The 19,595-nt window shown below is 44.0% G+C and overlaps 1 protein-coding gene across 1 annotated transcript in view; it reads right to left on the reverse strand.

Annotated features, from left to right (window-relative positions):
• Positions 1-242: 242 nt before the first annotated feature.
• LOC133491916 (polypeptide N-acetylgalactosaminyltransferase 10-like) overlaps positions 243-19,595 on the reverse strand; it is a 46,646-nt gene continuing 27,293 nt past the window's right edge. The window contains exons 5-12 of the mRNA XM_061803645.1: positions 12,131-12,316; positions 11,864-12,047; positions 9,993-10,110; positions 8,089-8,196; positions 5,843-6,064; positions 5,408-5,524; positions 3,031-3,180; positions 243-2,834 (exon numbers count right to left, since the gene is read on the reverse strand). Of these exons, the coding sequence (XP_061659629.1) occupies positions 2,667-2,834; positions 3,031-3,180; positions 5,408-5,524; positions 5,843-6,064; positions 8,089-8,196; positions 9,993-10,110; positions 11,864-12,047; positions 12,131-12,316 (1,253 nt within the window). The 3' untranslated portion in view covers positions 243-2,666. The remainder of the gene's footprint in view (positions 2,835-3,030; positions 3,181-5,407; positions 5,525-5,842; positions 6,065-8,088; positions 8,197-9,992; positions 10,111-11,863; positions 12,048-12,130; positions 12,317-19,595) is intronic.

Here is a 19,595-nt window from a genome sequence, read left to right on the forward strand (position 1 = left end):
GGTCCTCACAACTGTGAGGCCAACGCTTTACCAGCTGCTCCACCGTGCCTCTTACATTAAGATATTAAAAAAAAAAAAAAAAAAACAGCATTTTTCCCTCCCATTTTTCAAATTAAGACGGGGCTGCGTTTTGTTCATTTCCCCGGGTAAACAATATTTTGTGAATTACGTTTTTGTAAATCTATGATAATGAGACATTTATTTAAAAAAAAAAAATAATCACCATACGACAACAAATATTTTCTTCTGTTTTTCATTCAATATAGAAACCTTTTATTTTTTTTCAACTTCAGCAAAAATATCATTCAACTCCAGCTTCATTGTACAGTTTTGTTAAATATCTAAATAAACTTTTTTTTTTAACCACTTTTCTCAAGATCAGTAGAAAATAATCATCCACATTTCATTATTCACACTGTACAAAAAGTACATTTGGCTACACACAAATTGGTCATGTGACAAACCCACAAAATAACATTCATTCCTTTGCTGAATTGTTTTGATCGCACATTGAAAAAGGTGGAAAAATAAGACCCCCATCCCCGCAAAAAATAGATATGATCACACATTTGCATAATATCAATTCAAGCACAGTTTTTAGACTTTATGCAGTAATGAAAATGATGAAAAAGCACTGGTCTCCCAAAATCTTGCACTCATCAGTTTTTTGATTTCATCACATTTTTCAGGCTCTCAACATGCCAATAAATGAAATAATTTTTAGACGCATGTATATCCTGCTGAAAATATGTACTGTAATAGGTTATGTACTTTAACGGGACCCGATTACCAAGAAACTATCAGAAAGGTTTGAAAAAAAAAATTGGCTTCGGACACAGACCACAGTCAAGAGTTTTGTGAAATAAATTCACAAACACAGACGATGACCCAAAGCACACCTAAAAATATCAATAAAATCAAATGATAATAAAGAGCAATGTTTAGCTTGATTTTAAGTGAAGTTAACCGAAAGCCAACCGCTTACTGCCTCAGATGTACATATTTGTCACGTACATTTTCCGACGGGTTACTGCGGAAGAAGGTCTTCTCCGCTGTTTGGTCAGAATATTAATATTTTTGGTGACTTTGGTGACACTGCCCCCGTGTTCTACTAACGAATGGAATAAGGAGGCTATTGACCGAAACTGCCTTGCATTGAGCACCACTGCTCTCGAACTTCGGTCTCCTCGAGACTGCCACGCTTTCAGTCGGTCTCCACAACGGTATTTTCCCCGTCCTACTGGTTTCAGAGACTGTTCTTGCGAACGTCGATGACATCGTGAAAAAATAAGTCCGCCTCCCAGTCCGTATGAAAGTGATACGTTTTTGTTTTCTTCTTCACGCCGGGCGTCCATACTCGCGTTTGATAAGATTTCTTAAGCGAGGGGTGAACTCTGTGTTTTCGTCGTCGTTTGGACATGCGTGGTGAGCTAAAGGTCGGAAAAATACGGCTGTCTTTTTTTTTTTTTTAACCTGCACGCCGTCGCGATCGACTGGTCGATCGCCATCGACGCATTGAGCACCGTGGTTCTACTCTCTCTCTCTCGGTACGTCACACAACACAATATTCTGTGGGTCTTCAAAATGCTCTCAAATGGCTGCCAATAACTGCTTCCTTAATTTGCACATTATTTTTGTATTCAAATGATTTTAATCACGCGACGCGCATTGAACTACCCCCGCGTATGAAATGAAAACCAATCAATTTGCTTTGAACGAATCGGAACCAGTCGAGCAATGTGCAAAATGCAAACTCCACCCCTTACCTTATGTGAGCTTACTAATGAGTGCAAGTTATAAAACGGGACCCCAATAATGTATTCCCAAAACCTCCCTACACACACACACACACACACACACACAAAAACGTCAAAAGAAATATGCTTTTCTAGAGACAAACTTTGGACCAAGAGACGTGAATGGAACATTCTTATTTCAGTTCAGTCTGTGGATGAGTCTTGCTGTTGTGAACATGTACTCGCAATACACACACACACACACACACACACACACACACACACACACACACACAGACACACACATTTGCATGCCTAAAATGTTCAACAAGGCACTAACATTTCATTCAAGTTTATCACAAGTGCATTAAAGTCGGACCCCCGGAGCCCCACCCGCCACCCCGGTCACCCCCGTCCCACCTGCCAATCACCGGGGAAACTGGGCGGGACGAAGCGACCCCAAGCTCATCCAGCTATGACGGAGGGGGGGAGGGGGGCTTCTCCAGCCAGCGACGACAGCGAGAAAGTCGAGAAACGGGAGGGGGGATGGGGGGAGGAAAAATAGGAAAGCGAGGTCAGGGAGGGAGGGGGGGGTGAAGGGTGAAAGTGGGGTGCATTCATTCGTTCAGCAGGTGATTTTCTGAGCGGTTTTGCCTGGCTTCACCAGAACTTTAGCGATATGGGCCGGGGGGTGGGGTGGGGTGGGGGGCTGGGGCGAGATAAGGAACTCGGCGGTGATGGAAAGGTGGGGAAAAATAAGGCGGCGAAAGGGTTGAAAATCAGGCAGGACGACAAGCTCATCTGTCCGACGCAGCGTCAAAAGCCCGTCAGTCAAAAGGCGGGCCCACGAGGGCGGCGGCCCGCCCGAGCCCCCCCGCGCCGGACGGATAGTGAACAAGCAGCGGCGGGCGGTACCGGGTAAGGTCGGGTTCACTCGGCCGAGTGGCGGTTGAAGCCGTCCAGCACGGTGGCGTTTGTCTTCTCGAAGACCCAACGTTGGCTGGGCGACGAGGGGTCGCAGGTGCTCATGAAGAGGCGGCGCTCGGACGGGTTGCTGTCCACGCAGCTGTTGCTGATCGGGTGGTACAAGCTCTTATCCTGGTGTGGGCGGGCACACAACAGAGAGAGGATTTAGTGCCGTGTTGCGCACATAAACGTTGGACTTTGTAGTTGAGCCCTCATGAGAAAGTGGAGAAATTTCATAGGGCAGATGAAGGACTGCAGTAGATTACCGTGGAAGACGGCAAAATGACAAACGTGCAATTGTCGAGCAGGACCAGGTGCGCGTGTGTACCTTGCGGTAGCGCCACAGCTGGTTCCCCTTCATGCCGTGGCAATCGTACAGCGCGACGGGGCTGCTGTGCGAGACGGCGTCGAAGCAGACCTTCTTGGTGTGCATGGGGTCGCCCACGCGGATGTCCTCGCGCCAGCCCAACGTGAACACCTGCGGAGTCAGCGGCACGGGGAAGGGTGGGGGCTCAACGACTACCTGTGGCGGTGTGCGGATCTGCGAGTATTCATTGCTCAAAAGATGCCTGAAATCGGCCAAAATGAGAACTAACCCCTGGCCATTCCCAGGTGTCAAGTTCAAGGCCCGGGGGCCAGATCTGGCCCGCCACACGATTTTCAGTGGCCCCCGAAGGCGAACCGAGTTTGTCAACTTCCGTGATTCTTGTCAAAATCTGTACCAATATTTTAAATTGTCATGTATCATAAATGGGCGGCACGGTGGCTCAGCTGGTAAAGCGTTGGCCTCACAGTTCTGAGGTCCTGGGTTCAAGACAGGCGTGTCGAGGATCGCAAAATGTCGACCGCTTGAGGGCTCAATTGAGCCAATTGCGGAGCAGACGTACCAAGCACTAACCCGGAAAACTTTGTTCCAAAATAGATCCAAACTAAAATAAATAAGTTCATGTTAAATGTTGTGAATGGGGCCTTGAAACTTTTTCGTGCATCTTGTGATTGACACGCACACCCAATTTTGTGTCAATTGGTGTTAAGCTAATTACCGTAATTTCCGGCCACGGCTTTTTTTACACGCTTTCAACCCTGTGGCTTATGCATTAGTGCTGTGCTAGCGTGTTGCTGTATCTCAGTAATTTTTTACCAGTATGCTTTTTAGACCAGCCCTTTTAGTGCTGCGCTAGCGTTATTCCTGTGCTAGCGTGTTGCTATGTCTCAGTGATTTTTACTGGTATGCCTTTATTTTTTATTAACCGAACCTGCCGCGCTAACATCTTGCTGCTGTGTGACTGCTATGCCGCAGTGATGTTTACTGGTATGGTTTTTTTTAACCAGCCCTTTTAGTGCAGCGCTAGCGTTAGTCCTGTGCTAGCGTGTTGCTGTGTCTCAGTGATTTTTACTGGTATGCCTTTATTTTTTTTTAAACCGGACCTGTTTGCACCACACGAGCGTCTTACTGCTGTGCCTCAGTGTTTTTTTTTTTTATATATAAACTGGCCCTGTTAGCGCCGCGCTAGGGTGTTGTTCCTGTGTTACTGCCGTGTCTCTGTGATTTAGGCATGTTTTTTTTTTTTAAACCAGCCCTGTTAGTGCTGTGCTACCATGTTGCTACTGTGTAGCTGTTTTTTTTTCTTAACCGGTATGTTTGTTTTTTTTCCTACCTGCCCTGTTTGTGCTACCGTGTTGTTCCTATGTTAAGATAAACTAAGGTATTAAAACTCTGAAAACTCTGTGTACCGTCTTTCTTTGTAAATATCTCGCGTTTCAATGTGGGCAATTGCGGCTTTTACGCGGCTGTGGCTTATGTATGTGCCAAATGGTATTTCCTTTACAGATGTACTGGGTGAGTCTTATAATCCAGTGCGCTCTGTCGGCCGGAAATTGCGGTATATCAGCCTTTATCGGGTTGTGTTTGTGACCACTTACTACATAAATGTTCACACGTTTATAAAAACTGGTGACTTTTTATAACGGGGAATAAAAAAAAAAAAAAAAGAGAAAAAGGAGGGCTTCCCGACGTTCCTGCTATGATTTGGGGCGAGCTGCATTCCTCGCTGAACAAAGACGACGGGCGCTTTGACGTAGATGAAACAACAATGCGACGGCGCTTTAAACCAATTAAAGTGTCAGAGAAGCCGCGGCGTGCCGGGAAACAAAAGCGGACGCGCAATCCATTAGGGCAGTTCTATAAACTGAGATTACACATCTGGCAACAAACACACTCCACCGGGAGCGTGTAAAGTTAATAACGTTCAAAGTGTGTGTCGAGACGTAGAAGCACAATTACCTGAGGAACAATTTAGCGCGTCAACGGCGAGGCGACGTATCGGGAATTCCACTGTGCCTTTCCCGGAGCAATATGCGGGTTGTCAAAGTAATTAAACTCGTGCCAGCGCGTCATTTGACCACGTCGATCACAAAACATTTGCCTTTCCTATTTTGATTGAAATTTGGGTTCGATTTGACGTCACGGGTTTGGATTTTGCATTAGCAAATTGCTTACGATTCATAAAATATTCACAGGTAACTTTTCATTTGTAAATTTGGGGCTATGAATTCAACTTTTCGGACAATTCTTCGAGTTGTTATTTCGGAACAACCAATCGCATAGGGAAAAGTCTCGGGTCAACTTTTCCTTACTGTAATTCAGAACTACAACGTTAACTTTTCAGAATTTTTGGTGTTTGTGGTTAATTTGTTGTCCTCACCTGGCCGTGGCTCAAGCTGACCTCGCCCCGCTGCTTGGCGCATGTTTCCAGGACGATGGGACTTCCCGACACCGCGTGCTTTGTTTCCATGCACAAGTTGCTCGCCTCGTTCCGTATCTGTGACGCACGCGCCAAAGCCGTGCGACAGTAAGAAAATAGCATCATATCACATATATTCCGTTCCCATCACACTATAATTTCAGCTAATTTCCTGTTAGCTTGTCCATGGCATTTTAGAGTATAAATTAGCTATAAGACAGCAGACTTTCGTCAGCCTATGTTTTGATTTGTGTGTCATTTATCATATATTTATACAGTCACTAAAAGGCTATTTGAAAAAAAAAGTTTTCTATATTTGCTCTAAATGGTTTCACATTATGCAGCCTGACAAACGGCCAAAAACGGGATAGTCGAGCGGCGCCAAGACCGGCATACCTCGCCCCAGGCGCCGGCGGCGGGCTCCACGGGCGGGTAGTGCTGCGGCAGATCCCAGGCCACTTCGCTCATGAACCACTTGAAGCTCTTACAGCCGAGGCGGCTCCGCACCTCCTTCTGCGCCGTTATGTCGCCCGCAGACAGGTGGCGGTACTCAGGCCGCCGCTGGTAGATGTACTCTGCATACTCGTCCATCCACACCTCGGCTACGCGTTTCAAGTTCTGGAAGAAGATGAACGGAGACTAAGACTTGAAATAATTTTGCAAGCGATCAAAAGAGCTACACAAATTACACATCAATATTTGTTATCTATCTATCTATCTATCTATCTATCTATCTATCTATCTATCTATCTATCTATCTATCTATCTATCTATCTATCTATCTAATCTTAATATTATCATAAAAACAACTTCCTAACAATTGATATTGAATTCTAAATTTAAAGATTGTCACAACAAAAAAAAGTCGAGGTCATTTTTAAAAATGCAAATCTAATTTCAAAACATTTTAAGTGTAAAGCTGTTGTAATCATATCAAAAACCACTTCAAAAATCAATAAAATCTCATTCTAAAACATGTAATAAAATTAAATTGTATGTGTAAAGGGGGTCAAAAATCACAACCATGAAAAATATATCTCAAATTAAAAAAATCTGAATACATTTAATTGTGTTCTAAGTGTAAAATATTAAATGATCCCCCCAACAAAGTAAAAACACATTCACTTCTAAGTGTAAGGGGTATTTAATTACAGCGATTACACAATACAAAAATTCCCAAACTAATTAAAAAAAATCAAAATTGAAATAAATTCAATTTTAATTCCATTTTTTCAAACAAAAACAATGAAATAATCCTATAAAAATCAGAAGCAAATCTAAAAATAAATAAATGAAATCCACCGCATACGCACCAAAAAAAAAATCTGACTACATTTAATTGTAGTGTAAAACATTAAACGAGCCCCCCCAACAAACTAAAACACACATTCAATTAAATTCCAAGAGTAAGGGGTATTTAATTACAGCGATTATGCAATACGAAAATTCCCAAACTGAAATAAATTCAATTTTAATTTTTTTTTTTTTTTTTTTTTTTTTACAAAAACAGAATGAAATAATCCTGTAAAAATCTGAAGCAAATCTAATTAAAAATAAATAAATTAAATCCACCCCACACGCACCAAGCAAACGCGGATGTGCTAATCCACACCTCGGAAAACAAGCCTTTAAGCGCTTCATAATCCAAACAAAACCTTTCAGGTGTTACCTCAACTTCTCAAGTCAAGCAAGGGGATAAAACGCGACGCGGGCTTCTTTCGACAGACTCGCTTTTAAGATCAGACAAGTGCCGGCATTAAAGACTCCAGAGCAACGAAGAGCAAAGCGTTGCATCCCAGGATACTCGGGTACAATAGCACACACGAAAAAAAAAAATAATAATTAAAAAAAAAAAAAAACCCACAAGGAAAGTCGGCCTCGGCTGCATGAGCGGACATACTGATGCCGCGGCAGCCTTGGCGGGATATGAGGGAGAATGAATACAAATCCTCCGGCCTTGGAAGATTTTTGCGTGCGCGCACGTCCACACGGCTCTATAGTATGCTTCATTGCCCCGCGGCTCGACTCCAGGTGAAGCGACCCTTGTCCGCGTCTTCCCGTGTTCGCCGCGGTGATTTGATTCCAGGAGGTGGCAAGGTGGATTCCTTGACCCGCACTAATGTCGGATTATCTGACTGGAGACCGGCATAAAGCGCGGAGAGGGATGCATCTCGCCTTCAGGTGCTCCAACTGGCGTAATGGCCGCTTTAGAGCGCCTCATTGTAAGCCGTGGCATGTGCGCTTCAGATGATTTTGAAGTTTCATTTTATATAATTATTATTCATCTTCTTTTAATCGTTCAAATTTGGCACTTTAGAGTTTAGACTTTAAATGAAAATCATCCAAGATCAAATTGACTTTTTTATACTTGAAAACTATTTTGTGGTTTTTTTCATGCCAAGTCATCAAAAATGTAACATACTGTAATTCGTAATTCATAAAAACAAGGAAATGTACTTCATTCCATTTTAGAATTTGTATATTTTTTAAATGTTGACTTAACGAGTTGAATAAGTACGACCTTTACCGGTTTTGTTACACATGTATCTGTTCCTACTTACTGTAAGTACAGAATATGAGTACTTTTTCCACCTGCACACACTGTTAAGTTAGTCACGCGGATAAAAATTGACGACACTCACCCTCGCCAGGCTGACCCCTCCGGGGACCTTGTAGGGGACGTACTTCCTATAGATGTGTCCCACCCTGGAGCACGGGATGTCTTCCATGCGACCGCCGCACATCCACACCTGGGTGAAGAAACCCTGCATCAGTCGTCAGTCGTCGAGCGGATGGAAAATCCCCCCCCCCCAACTTGAAAACAAGTCGTCTATGGGGCGGGCGATGACGTAAAATTTTCCCATGCCAAATACAGTGATGCCTCGGTTCTCGAAAACGGTTCGAAAAGTGAATTGTTCGAAAACTGAATCGATGTTTCCCGTTACAATGAATGGAAAAAGACATAATGCGTTCTAAGCCTAAAAAATTGGGCTTTTTAAAGCATTTTTCAAGCTTTTCCTGATAATAAACTGCATAGTAGAAATACATGTGTAGTTTAAATACTTTGTATAATAAAATAATTTAAGAAATATATGCATTTCTTGGGCGGCACGGTGGCACAGCTGGAAAGCGTTGTCCTCACAGTTCTGAGGTCCCCTGTTCAATCCCGGACCCGACTATGTGGAGTTTGCATGTCCTTCCCGTGCCTGCGTGGGTTTTCTCCGGGCACTCCGGTTTTGTCCCACATCCCAAAAACATGCAACATTAATTGGACACTCTAAATTGCTCTGAGGTGTGATTGTGAGTATGGCTGTTGTCTGTGTCCACGTGCCCTGCGATTGGCTTGCAACCAGTTCAGGGCGTACCCCGCCTCATGCCTGTTGACAGCTGGGATAGGCTATAGCACTCTCGCGACCCTCATGAGGATAAGCAGCGAAGAAAATGGAGTGCATTGCCTTATCTGTAGTGACTTGGCCCCCACCCTTGTTAAAAAAAAAATTAATAACAAAAGTGCAGAATAACTTTAAACAATAATGATTTTGATAATCATTTTTACATAAAGTAACACACAAAAACATTCATAAAAATAATTGCAGAAATGCTTCAACAAGTGTACGTATCAAATGTCTTCGGGGGTGGTGACTCGCCCCCTTTTTAACAAAAAACGAATCTAATGTCATTTGCTTCTGCGGTCTCCAAAAAAGGGACAGTGGGCCGCATGAGGCCCATCGGCCCAAATTTGAAAACTTAAATATGATAAATGAGTGAATAAATCGAGTTCCAAACTTGGTCACGGAACAAATGAAATTCCTCGTCAAGGTACCACTTGCGGGCGAATGCCCCCCCCCCCTTTTCTCAGCAGGGCTCGGTCGCCATCCCCGCGGACGGTTTCATATAAAGAGACAGTTCCAAATGGAGCAGATTTGACAGTTCAATTCATATTCACAACAAAGCCGCTACGGCGCCGACAAACAACATTTGCTCTCGTGCCGCGGCGTCCGTACTGTCGCACCAGCCTCCCCCGAGGGCAGCGGGTGGGGGCGGCGAGGGGAGAGGAGGCCCTTTGTGCTTGATTAAGTGAGACGACAAAAGCAAGGCGCTCGTTCAAAGCGCAATTCGATTACAGAGCGACACGACGCCGTCAGCTCGCTGGACCGACCGGAAGAGCGGCGGGACGGCTTCTTATCATGCTGACCGAGTCGCCGCCGCTTAAACAGAATAATTCATGTTGAAACGGCAAACAAAAGCTCAATCTAATAATAAGGCGCTGCGAGCGTGACTGATGTGGAGTTGCTTGGCAGTGACTCTAATGAGAAGCGAAACCTGAACGTAGACCACTCGCAGGGATCCTTTTTCTCCTCTCAGCTTTAATATTGTTGCCATTATTACACATTACGGGCGACTTGTTTCCCGCCTAGACGGGCGGCGACACGGAGATTTCACTTGCGATTTTGAGGTGTACGAGTGATTCGGGGACATGCCACTGAGCAGTTTATTTCAGGCCCGAATAGTTTGCTGCCGAGAGGAATCTTTTTCCCCGTTTTACCTTGAAGGAGATCTCGTACTGCTCTCCTCCCCAGATCTCCAGACCAGTGTCGTACCCTCCCAGCTCCCAGAACCACTTCCTGTCCATGGCGAACAGCCCTCCCGCCATGACTGGAGACCTAAACCATCGAAAAAAAAAACAAACAAACAAACAAAAAAAAAAACATTCAGGTTGACATTGACACCGGCACCGATTCCCAGAGTCTGATTCCGCTGTGTTAGCGTCCTGCGCTAGCCGCCCGTTATTTTGATAAACGGTCCCCATCCGGAAAAACAATAGCGTCTGACACATCGAAGAGTCCGTGTCAGTTCCTTCAGCGGGACGCTTCCTCGGTATCAAGTGTCATCACAGTTCAGGGGGGGGAAGGGATTTAACTCAATGGCCCGTGAATATTCAAACCCGGAGTGTAGATTTAATTAGAAACGGCTGACTTGATGCTTTCTATTTCTGGTCATTTGACATTGAGGTGGGGGGGGGCATGATGGATATTTCTTTTCTAGTTTTTTTTTTCCAATCCCCCCCCAAGCTCAGACCGCTATTGCTTCAATGTCAATCACAATGAAAATGAAAATCTCGGCGACTCCAATTGGATTTGCACTGATGAAGGTCATCTCGTCGGGCAAGAAGAGACAACTAATTCCAAGAAATGAGGATTGATTCTATCCGTTATGCAGCTCCATTTTTTTATTATTATTATTATTATCATCATCATCCTGCACCACCTTCGTGTATTTCCCGCTGAATATTCCTCGATAGTACCTTTCACATTGTCCTTCTGAGCCTGATTCCGATGTAGCATCAAAGGCAAAGCGGGCAGAATGGCGCCAGTGGGAAAGGGGCTGCATAGGCATGGTATGATAACCATGAGCAAAAAAAACTGTGATATGACTGGATTGCAATTCCAGCTCTAAAATCAATTATTTTGTCATGTTTGGATAAATAACTTTTTCCATTGAGCAGGCTTTGTTGGTACATTAGCAAATGTAAAAAGAAAAGCAATTGAATTGTTATGAATAAAATCAAAACGAATACAAAAAAATATTTATGTTTATTTGAAAATGAGTCACTGACAGTGTAGTGGTACACCCGCATGACTTTAGTGCGGGCAGAGTGGGATTGATTCCCACTTAGTGACGGTGTTCATATCTGCCCTGCGACTAACTGGCGACCAGTTCAGGGTGTGGTCCGCCTTTCGCCTGAAGCTGGCTGGCTCTCCCGTGACCCTGGTGAGGATAAGCGGCTTGGAAATTGATGTATATTTGAAAATGCGGACCTATTACTCTCCTGTTGGCTTGTTTGTAACGTCAGAGCGGAAACAAGCCAATGTTAACCGTGGTAGTTAGCTAGTTAGCTACCTCGGTCATGCGTCTACTTTTAGCTATTTGCAAATGTTTGTTTCAAGAAAGCGATAAAGGAACATTCACATACGTGACATATTCACATTCCTTCGAATTTGTCAACGACTGATGTGTGAAGCTGTCGGCATTTTTTAAAATGTTTCTTTTGCATGTCGTTTACTACCCGTGAATAAATGCTGGCTTATATCAATAAGCTGGGAAGACAGAGTGGAAGAAATTGGGAGCTGTGACCAGAGTGTAAATTTTAACACTCGAGACCGACTAGCCAAGCTCATTTGTGTCAAAAGCAAGTGTTGTTGTTGTCCAAAAGCGGGAACCCACAACGGCTGTGTAAAAAAAAAAAAAAAAAAAAAAAAAGCCCTGGAGCGAACTTTTGGGGAAACCGTAGACCCTGTGGGTGACTTCGCCATACATCTAAAAATCCTAAAGCGGGAAGCCGCAGCAGTTATATGAACACTATTATCGATGAGTTTTATCTAAAAGTCGAATATTGTTGTAGTGAACGCAACTCACTCAAAGGGCTCGCTGGGGTCGCCCTTCTGCAGCCGGGCGGGGATGGGGATGCGCTTGTAGTACAATTCCCAGTCGAAGGCCCCGCGCATCGCGTCGCCCGCCTGTGTTCCGTAGCCAAAGTCGTCGTGGTCAATCACGTCGATCATCGGGCACACGATGGTCTTGCGGTTCTGGGCGATTCGGTCTGACAAGCGCAAACTGTGTATGTTTATTTGTTTTGAAGTGGAAGACATACCATTTTTTATTTTTTTTTAAAGAGTTCCTCACCGAGTAGCGGAGGCAGCCAGTTGACGTTGGCCTCACAGTGCGAGTCCAGGAAAGTGATGACTTCGCCCTTGGCAGCGGCGGCGCCCAGGAGACGGGTCCGGATCAGGCCCTCCCTTTTCTTGCTCCTCAGGATGCGCACTTTGGGCAGGCGAACCATGTACTCGTCCAGGGCAGCCTTCAGGTGCTCTTCGGGTGGAGAGACATGTTGATGGTTAATGACTAGAACGGCAACAAGTCTGATTTCCCGGCTCTTTTGGGACATTGTTATTGAGGCTTTTTTTGCACATCTACATCATTAGGTACGGCCAAAATGATCATGAATAATCAGTTTCAGATCAAAATGAACATGCCGACCATATGAAAAGAGTATGTGAAAGAAAGCCCCAAAAGAACTGAATTATATGAGCACCACATATTCAAAATAGCGTCATTCGTGTGAACTAAACCGTCAATCGCGCCATACTACTGTTACAAAAGATAAAAGTTAACGGTCATCATTAAATAAGACATCTGGCAGTGCCACCTGGTCCAAACTTAAAATGGCTCCCTTTTGGCCTTCCACATCATAACTTATCCACAAGCTTTTCTTACCCCCCCCCCCTCCTTGCAAACTTTTCTGCAAACTGCTGATTTTTTTTTTTTTACTTTTTACTGCTGTGTTTGGACTACAGGGAGACTGAAATAATCCAAGTGTAAGACATTAAAAAAAAAACATAAGCAAGCATAAACACTGCTGGCAAAGGAGCAAAACCTGAAATGCTCGGCATTCAGGAACAGTCGGCTTAATCACAAATGTATCTGTTACGTGGCTAACGACGGAGCGTTGTAGAAACGACGTTTTGACAGCCCTGAAAGCAATTACATTGCCTTTTTTTTGTCCCCTTTCAAGCAGCAACAATGGAAAACAAATTGGTAAGCATAACAAGGTAGTGCGAAAAGCATCAATCAGGAAGAAAAACAAAACTGTAAAACATTTCTTTGGGGAGGAAAAAACAAATCCTCAAATGGTCCAGCAAGCCAAAAAAGACCATCATCCAATCTGAAATTGTATCCATTGTTGAAAGGTGCATTTAACTTGTTTTTATTGTTTTCGCATTTGAGGTGTCTGAAAAGAAGAAAAAAAATAGCTTCAAAGTCAGTGACTTGCTTGACATGTTTCTTTTCATAAAAAGCAAAAAAAAAAAAAAAAAAAAAAATCTATGGTTTTTGGTCAGAAACTAGTATTTTTGGTGAAAGTGATCCTGCCCTAAAGAACTGGAAAAAAAGACCACAGACAAACATTTTCTCTATCTTAACTTCCGAAATGTACAAAGATTTTGTGTATATTTTCAACGGTTGACAACCCTCGTCATCGCTAGGCGCTGGGTGTGACGTCCCAATTCTTCGCCGTCGTCTAGGAATTCCAGAACTCCGTTAAACACAAAGGCGTTGTTCCATCTTTGCTTGGCTCTCGAAAAGCATCAATCATGGAAAAAAATGGCCTTTGAATGCCAGGCTGTCCTCCTTTGTGCGGCCTTCACACATATCAATCCCCCGCCTCCCCCGGCGCACTGTAAATCTTCACTTTCGGAGGTCGTGATTCATTCTGCGCCGCAACTGTCATTTCGGCGAGGTGAAACAAACAAACTACCGGGTCGCTCTGTCTTTTTTTTTTTAAATGCTAATTTAATAAAGTGGGCATTTACAAGGGCTCTGGAAGAAAAGCTCGCTCTTGGTCCATCTCGTCTCATAAAAGCACTTTGAGAAGCGAAAGTGAGTCACAACGGGGTGGGTTGCCAGGTCTGGTGTGAGCCTTCCCTTGCGCCTCTTAATCGTCACTTCATTGATCATTAAGAATTATTGATTCACTAGTATGTCTTTGTAGACATATGCCAATGGGATTTAGTCGCTTGGTGTGGGGCCACTCTAATTATTCTTATCTTCCTGGAGTGTGCTCTTATTTGCACTCAAATTCTTTGTAGGGGTTTTGGGCACTGCACAGCTGTTGCCTGCCTACCTCTTTCCATGTTTTCCTTCCCTTTCTCAAATGATAGAGCACTGTCTGGCTCACCCCCCCTCTCCTGTGCTGGCCTGTGCTGTCCTGTCCTGTCCTGTCCTGTCCTACCCTACCCTACCCTGTCTTACAGTTGCCTCCCTTACTCACAGGGTCTGGAACTGCCTGGCTATTATCCTTGTTCTGTTCTACTTGCTAGCTGTTGCATTCCCTTCAGAGCTTGTAGCACTGGAAGGGACTATCTCTCTCAGATCTCAGACGTCGCCAAACCTCCCAAGATTAATGAGTCTTGGTGACCCCGGGACCCGGAAGACCCAAACATTTCTTGCTCTCTCACCAGACAGATGTCCGGGAGATGTCGCCAGACAAGATGACAACCAATCCATCCAGAAGATGTTGCAACGAGCCGGCATTTTAGCTAACACGAAGGAACAACAAGCTACCTTCCCGGTAAAACTAATAGAAACAAGAGTCCACTTGAGGGCGGTCCTGCCATGTATGTCACTTCCTGCTTCTTCTCGAAAACAAATCCCTCGAGAGGATTTTTCATGGCGGGAGTTACAAAAAGCTGTATACGTCAAAATCATGTTTTGTGGTGAAAAAAACGCATGGGCCCATGTCGGCTGCAGTTTTTTCATAAATAATATACTAAAAATTATGCATTGCTGGGCAATTAATCTGATCTAAAGTTGGGCTTCTTACGATTATAAAAAAATTCTAGTCAAAGAATGTAGAGTAAGGTCGGGCAGGCAGAGTGCTCGTTGTGTGCAGGTGCAGCTGCTGCGTGTCGCTTATTTGAGAGTTTGACAGAAAAAAAAATAAGAATATTATGTCACAAGCAATTTATAAGTGAGAACCTTATTCGTTTCTTTTGTCGTGAAACTATCAATTGCACCGGGTTACGTGTCCTGAGCACAGACAACAAGACAATCCTCTATAATGAGGAAAATGTTTTAACGTTCATAAAGTCCCAAATATTCTGGCAATCATTCTGATAATTTCAATTTCAATTTTGTGATATTAAGGTACTTTAATTTTTTTTCTCCATAATAAGCATTTTGAGGAGTCTCCAGAAGGTCTCCAGTGAAATCGATTTCACTGTGTCTCCCTGGCCCCATGGTTGGATGTTGTTGAGTCGCCATCGGGTCCCCAATTAGTCTCCAGGCCATTTGAGAACAGGGTCTAACTGACTCATTACCACTGCATTGTCCTGTTCTGTCCTGTGCGCCACCCATTGAGGCCCTTACTCGCTCACTAGCCCTGTACTGTGCCGTCATACTTGCTACCGATCACGTTTCTCCCTCACAGGTTGTAGCACTGCTTCTGCGGTCCAGCGATAAAAATTCAAACCCCATCGTGTTATTGTTGTGTTATACAGCAGTATACGCTGCTATTGTGTGTATAAGCATTGACAATTGACTAAACCTTGAGGGCGTTAGGAGTGCAGGAGTTTCTATTAACAACTTCCAAAAGTTATCTGCAAACTTCCCCTCAATTTTTTTTTCCTCTGAAGCCTAAAAACAGCGGTTGTTATTTGCAGAATACGAACCTTCATTAATAAAATATTACCCCAGTCAGTGTTCCTCCTTGATAGCAGTTCTTACAAATGGTCCGCCGTCACTCCGGCACCCCCCCCCCCTTTTTTTTATTTCCCCTCCCGCCCTGTACCCTCGCAACACATCTACTAATTGGATTCTGAATATCAGAGGACAGGGTGGAGGACAGGCAGTGGTCCATTCAAACCATTAAAGGATAAACTACCGCTGCTAGAATGACACACGGGCTCGTTTTATCTGGGCACTGGCTCTAATGTTGCCGTGCCTCTTTTGGTTCTCTGCTTCTGCTCGTCTCTTTTGATGTCACTTGGCAGCGCGCATCTCTCGGGAAGGCGTCGCTGATCCCAGCGGACAGCAGGACCAGCCAAAACCAACAAAACCTCCAGCGACGTTTTCCGAGCCTTCTCTGACTTGACCCATCTTTTAGTCTCTCTTCAGTTGTTTATATATATATATATATATATATTTGGTTTATTGCGGCACATTTTACAAGGCTCCATAAAATCTGAAAAAATAAATAAAATGACCGTCAGACGACACATCGCCCAATCAGATAATTACATGGATGACGTAATTGCCGTCTCAATTTATCCATTGTAAAAAGTGCATAAAATGTGACCCCAAGTGTCTCACTTTTCAGCGATCCTGACAAATTGGAGCAGCTGAGCTCTAACAGAACTTTTCTACGCCTTTTAGAGAGCACCCGGCAAAGACGAGATAGCGTCAAAACTGTGTCCACGTAGCCAACACGCCATCCCATAATCAGATAGCTGGATGGTTTTACTATACATTTGCAAATTCTATACATTTGCAAAATTGGAACATTTCCATGCAATTATACAATCTTCTTCAGAGAAGTTTGTCTAAGAAATATATCTGGATATTTAAAAAAAATGACCCTAAAATCTTTCAAGCCTTTTTTTTTGTGGATCTTCCCATGATAGACGTGCCAGTTAAATTTCATCTTAAGTAAAACTGTCTTTGAGCGCTGAATTTAAACAACAACAACAACTCAATAAACAAAAGTTGTGACTGATGGGGTCATATTGTTTTTGAGTCAGGACAAAACGCCGCTGAGTTTCTTGGTTCAGGTCGGTTTGATCCGCATCAAGAGTTCACAAAGAACTCGCAGCACAAAGGGGGGAAAATGTACAAAAGGTGGATTAAAACAAACAGTTAGGTCTGTGAAAACAAAGCAGTCGTAAATGGAAGTTAATAGAATTTCGCGTTTGTGTTTATAGCAAGTCATCAAACTTCGCTGCCGTGCTCTGACCCCACACAACGGTGAGAACTAAAAATCCTGGCAATTCAGTGCCACCTTCCTGTCTAATATCCAATCTACTATTCAATCGGATAAAACCTCTCAGAAATGTTTGCTTGAAAGGACCACTGGAAATGAAACAAATGCGCTTCAAATGTCTGATTCAAATCAATCTGGCAGCCTTTCTGTCTCCGTTTGGTTCTGGCTTCTTGAGATTTTTTGTGAGTCTGCTTCATGATAAACATGCCGAACAAAATTCATGTACCGAAAGTGAATTTGGGAACTGAATTCTCTGGCTTGCAGATTTCTCGAGTTTTGAGAATATGAAACTGTAAAAACAAAGTTTATTTGGCCTATGAATTACACCACAAAGTAGGAACAAACGCAATCCTCTGCTACTTAATCCTAAAGGCCCTATTTGGGATTTTCTACCTGACATTAAGCCCCCAAAAACACCTGAAAGTTATGCCCTCAATATCATTGCATAATGGTGCCATTTGTTATGCCGTGTTCGGAACAAACGAGTCTGCCAGGGGAAAAACGATGACCGCAAAGAGCTGACGCCACCCCGAGGTAGAAAAAAGCCGGCCGTCACCTTCATAACACGGCCATAGGTCAGGCCATTAGCGACAAGCCATTAGGAGATCGATTTGGGCTAAACCTCAGGTGTGCACGGGCTGAGTCTCGCGTAACCTTCTCCCTGACAGGCGGAGTCGAAGGAAGCGGCGAGCTTTTCATTACATGCTCGCACGTCGGAGGACAATGGGAGGGAAAGGTTACGGCGTCGAATTATTTATGGTTAATTTGCCCGGAATAAATTGGGAGACGGGCTTCACTGGTTTACGGACAAATGGTAAAGCTGTAAATCATGCTAATTGAGAGCGGGACCATGTCACCAAACACATTAGTCTTTATTAAGGGTATGGTGTTTGGGGGCATGGGTAGGTTTCGGACACGATCGCCATCTGGGTCATGGATGTAGACTTTTGAAAAGCTAATTTTCAGATGCTCTGTGTTATTTTTTCCTTTTTTTGACTGTCACCCAGAAGCTACGGATATGGACTGAATTTAGAAGTATCACTGAGAAATTCTTCACAATTCGTCACCAATCTGCCTTTTTTTTGGGGTGGGGGGGGTGTGCTGTTTGGCTGTCATATCAAGCAGAATGGAGAATCTGCATCCCCTTTAGGCTGGAACAGTTTTACTGTGACACAGTGGAGTTTTTGAGCTTCCTCTGCGATTTCTTCATATTTCAATTGAATTTTTATTTCGGATCATAGTCGATCAGGCAAAAAGAGCAGAATTTCTAGTGGGGTGAGAGAAGGAGGGGGGGGGAGAACCAGACATCACACAAATACTCAAAAAGTCAGTCTTTGAAGGAAATCTGACAAAATGATCACAAGAAGTTTGCATCACGCTAAAGTGGCTGACTTCCGTTGTCTTTTCAGATATGGGCTCTTTGGAGGATTTTGTAGATCTTCTTCTTTTCCTTTCAGCTTGTCCCTTTTAGGGGTCGCCACAGCGTGTCATCCCTCACAACATCCATCAACATTTTCTTTGGTCTTCCTTTCGCTCTTTTGCCTGGCAGCTCCATCCTCAGCACCCTTCTACCAATATACTCACTCTCTCGCCTCTGTCCGGACTGCTCACTGACTGCGTGGACTGCTCACTCCGAGCGAGAAACTCGACATCTTCATTTCTGCCACCTCCAGTTCTGCTTCCCGTTGTTTCTTCAGTGCCACCGTCTTTAACCCTCATGGCCGGCCTCACCACATGTTTTATAAACTTTGCCCTTCATCCTAGCAGAGACTCTTCTGTTACATAACATACCAGAGACCTTCCGCCAGCAGTTCCAACCTGCTTGGACCCGTTTCTTCACTTCTTTACCACACTCACCGTTGTTCTGGATTGTTGATCTCAAGTGTTTGAAGTCGTCCAACCTCGCTATCTTTTCTTCCTGGAGCCTCACTCTTCCCCCTCCAGCCCTCTTTTACTTCGGCTAATCTTCATTCCTCTCCTTTTCAGTGCATGCCACCATCTCTCTAATTCAGTGGTTCCCAAAGTGGGGTCCACGGACCCCCAGGGGGTGAAAAACGTCTTTCCAGCGGGTCCGTGATGTGAAGACGAAAAAAAGAAATCGTCTGGAAGCTAATCATGACGTGAGAATTGGCCTTTCCAGTGTTGAACCACGTTTTGATTTATTGTGCAAAAATGAAAAGCAAGAGCACGTGAAAATTGAGTATTTCTTTGTACCAGAATGGCATAGTTGTGTCCAGCACTACATTATTGGCTAAAGTTGAGGTTGGGGTGCGGGAGCTTTTTGAACGACTCACTGGGGGTCCGGGCCCAGGTTGACTTTAGGAACCACTTTAATTGTTCCTCCGCCTGCTCCCTGCTTTCACTGCATATCACAATATTATCTGTTTGCTGTTTACAGATCTACCCAGGATAAACATGCCCATTCAGAACTCGCCAGTAGGAGTTTGGCAAAATACGAGCTTGGTAAATCGCACCAAAATGGGCATGGGTCCTTGAAATTCTTTTCATGCGTCCCGTTATGATAGACGTTTATCAAATTTCATGTCAGTTGGCGTAACTGGAGGTGGGCGCTAATTTCAATCAATCCAAGTATGAGTAAGAATACCGAAAGTGTGT

The sequence above is a fragment of the Syngnathoides biaculeatus genome, chromosome 18 (assembly GCF_019802595.1).
Source record: "Syngnathoides biaculeatus isolate LvHL_M chromosome 18, ASM1980259v1, whole genome shotgun sequence".
NCBI classification, from domain to species: Eukaryota; Metazoa; Chordata; class Actinopteri; order Syngnathiformes; family Syngnathidae; genus Syngnathoides; species Syngnathoides biaculeatus.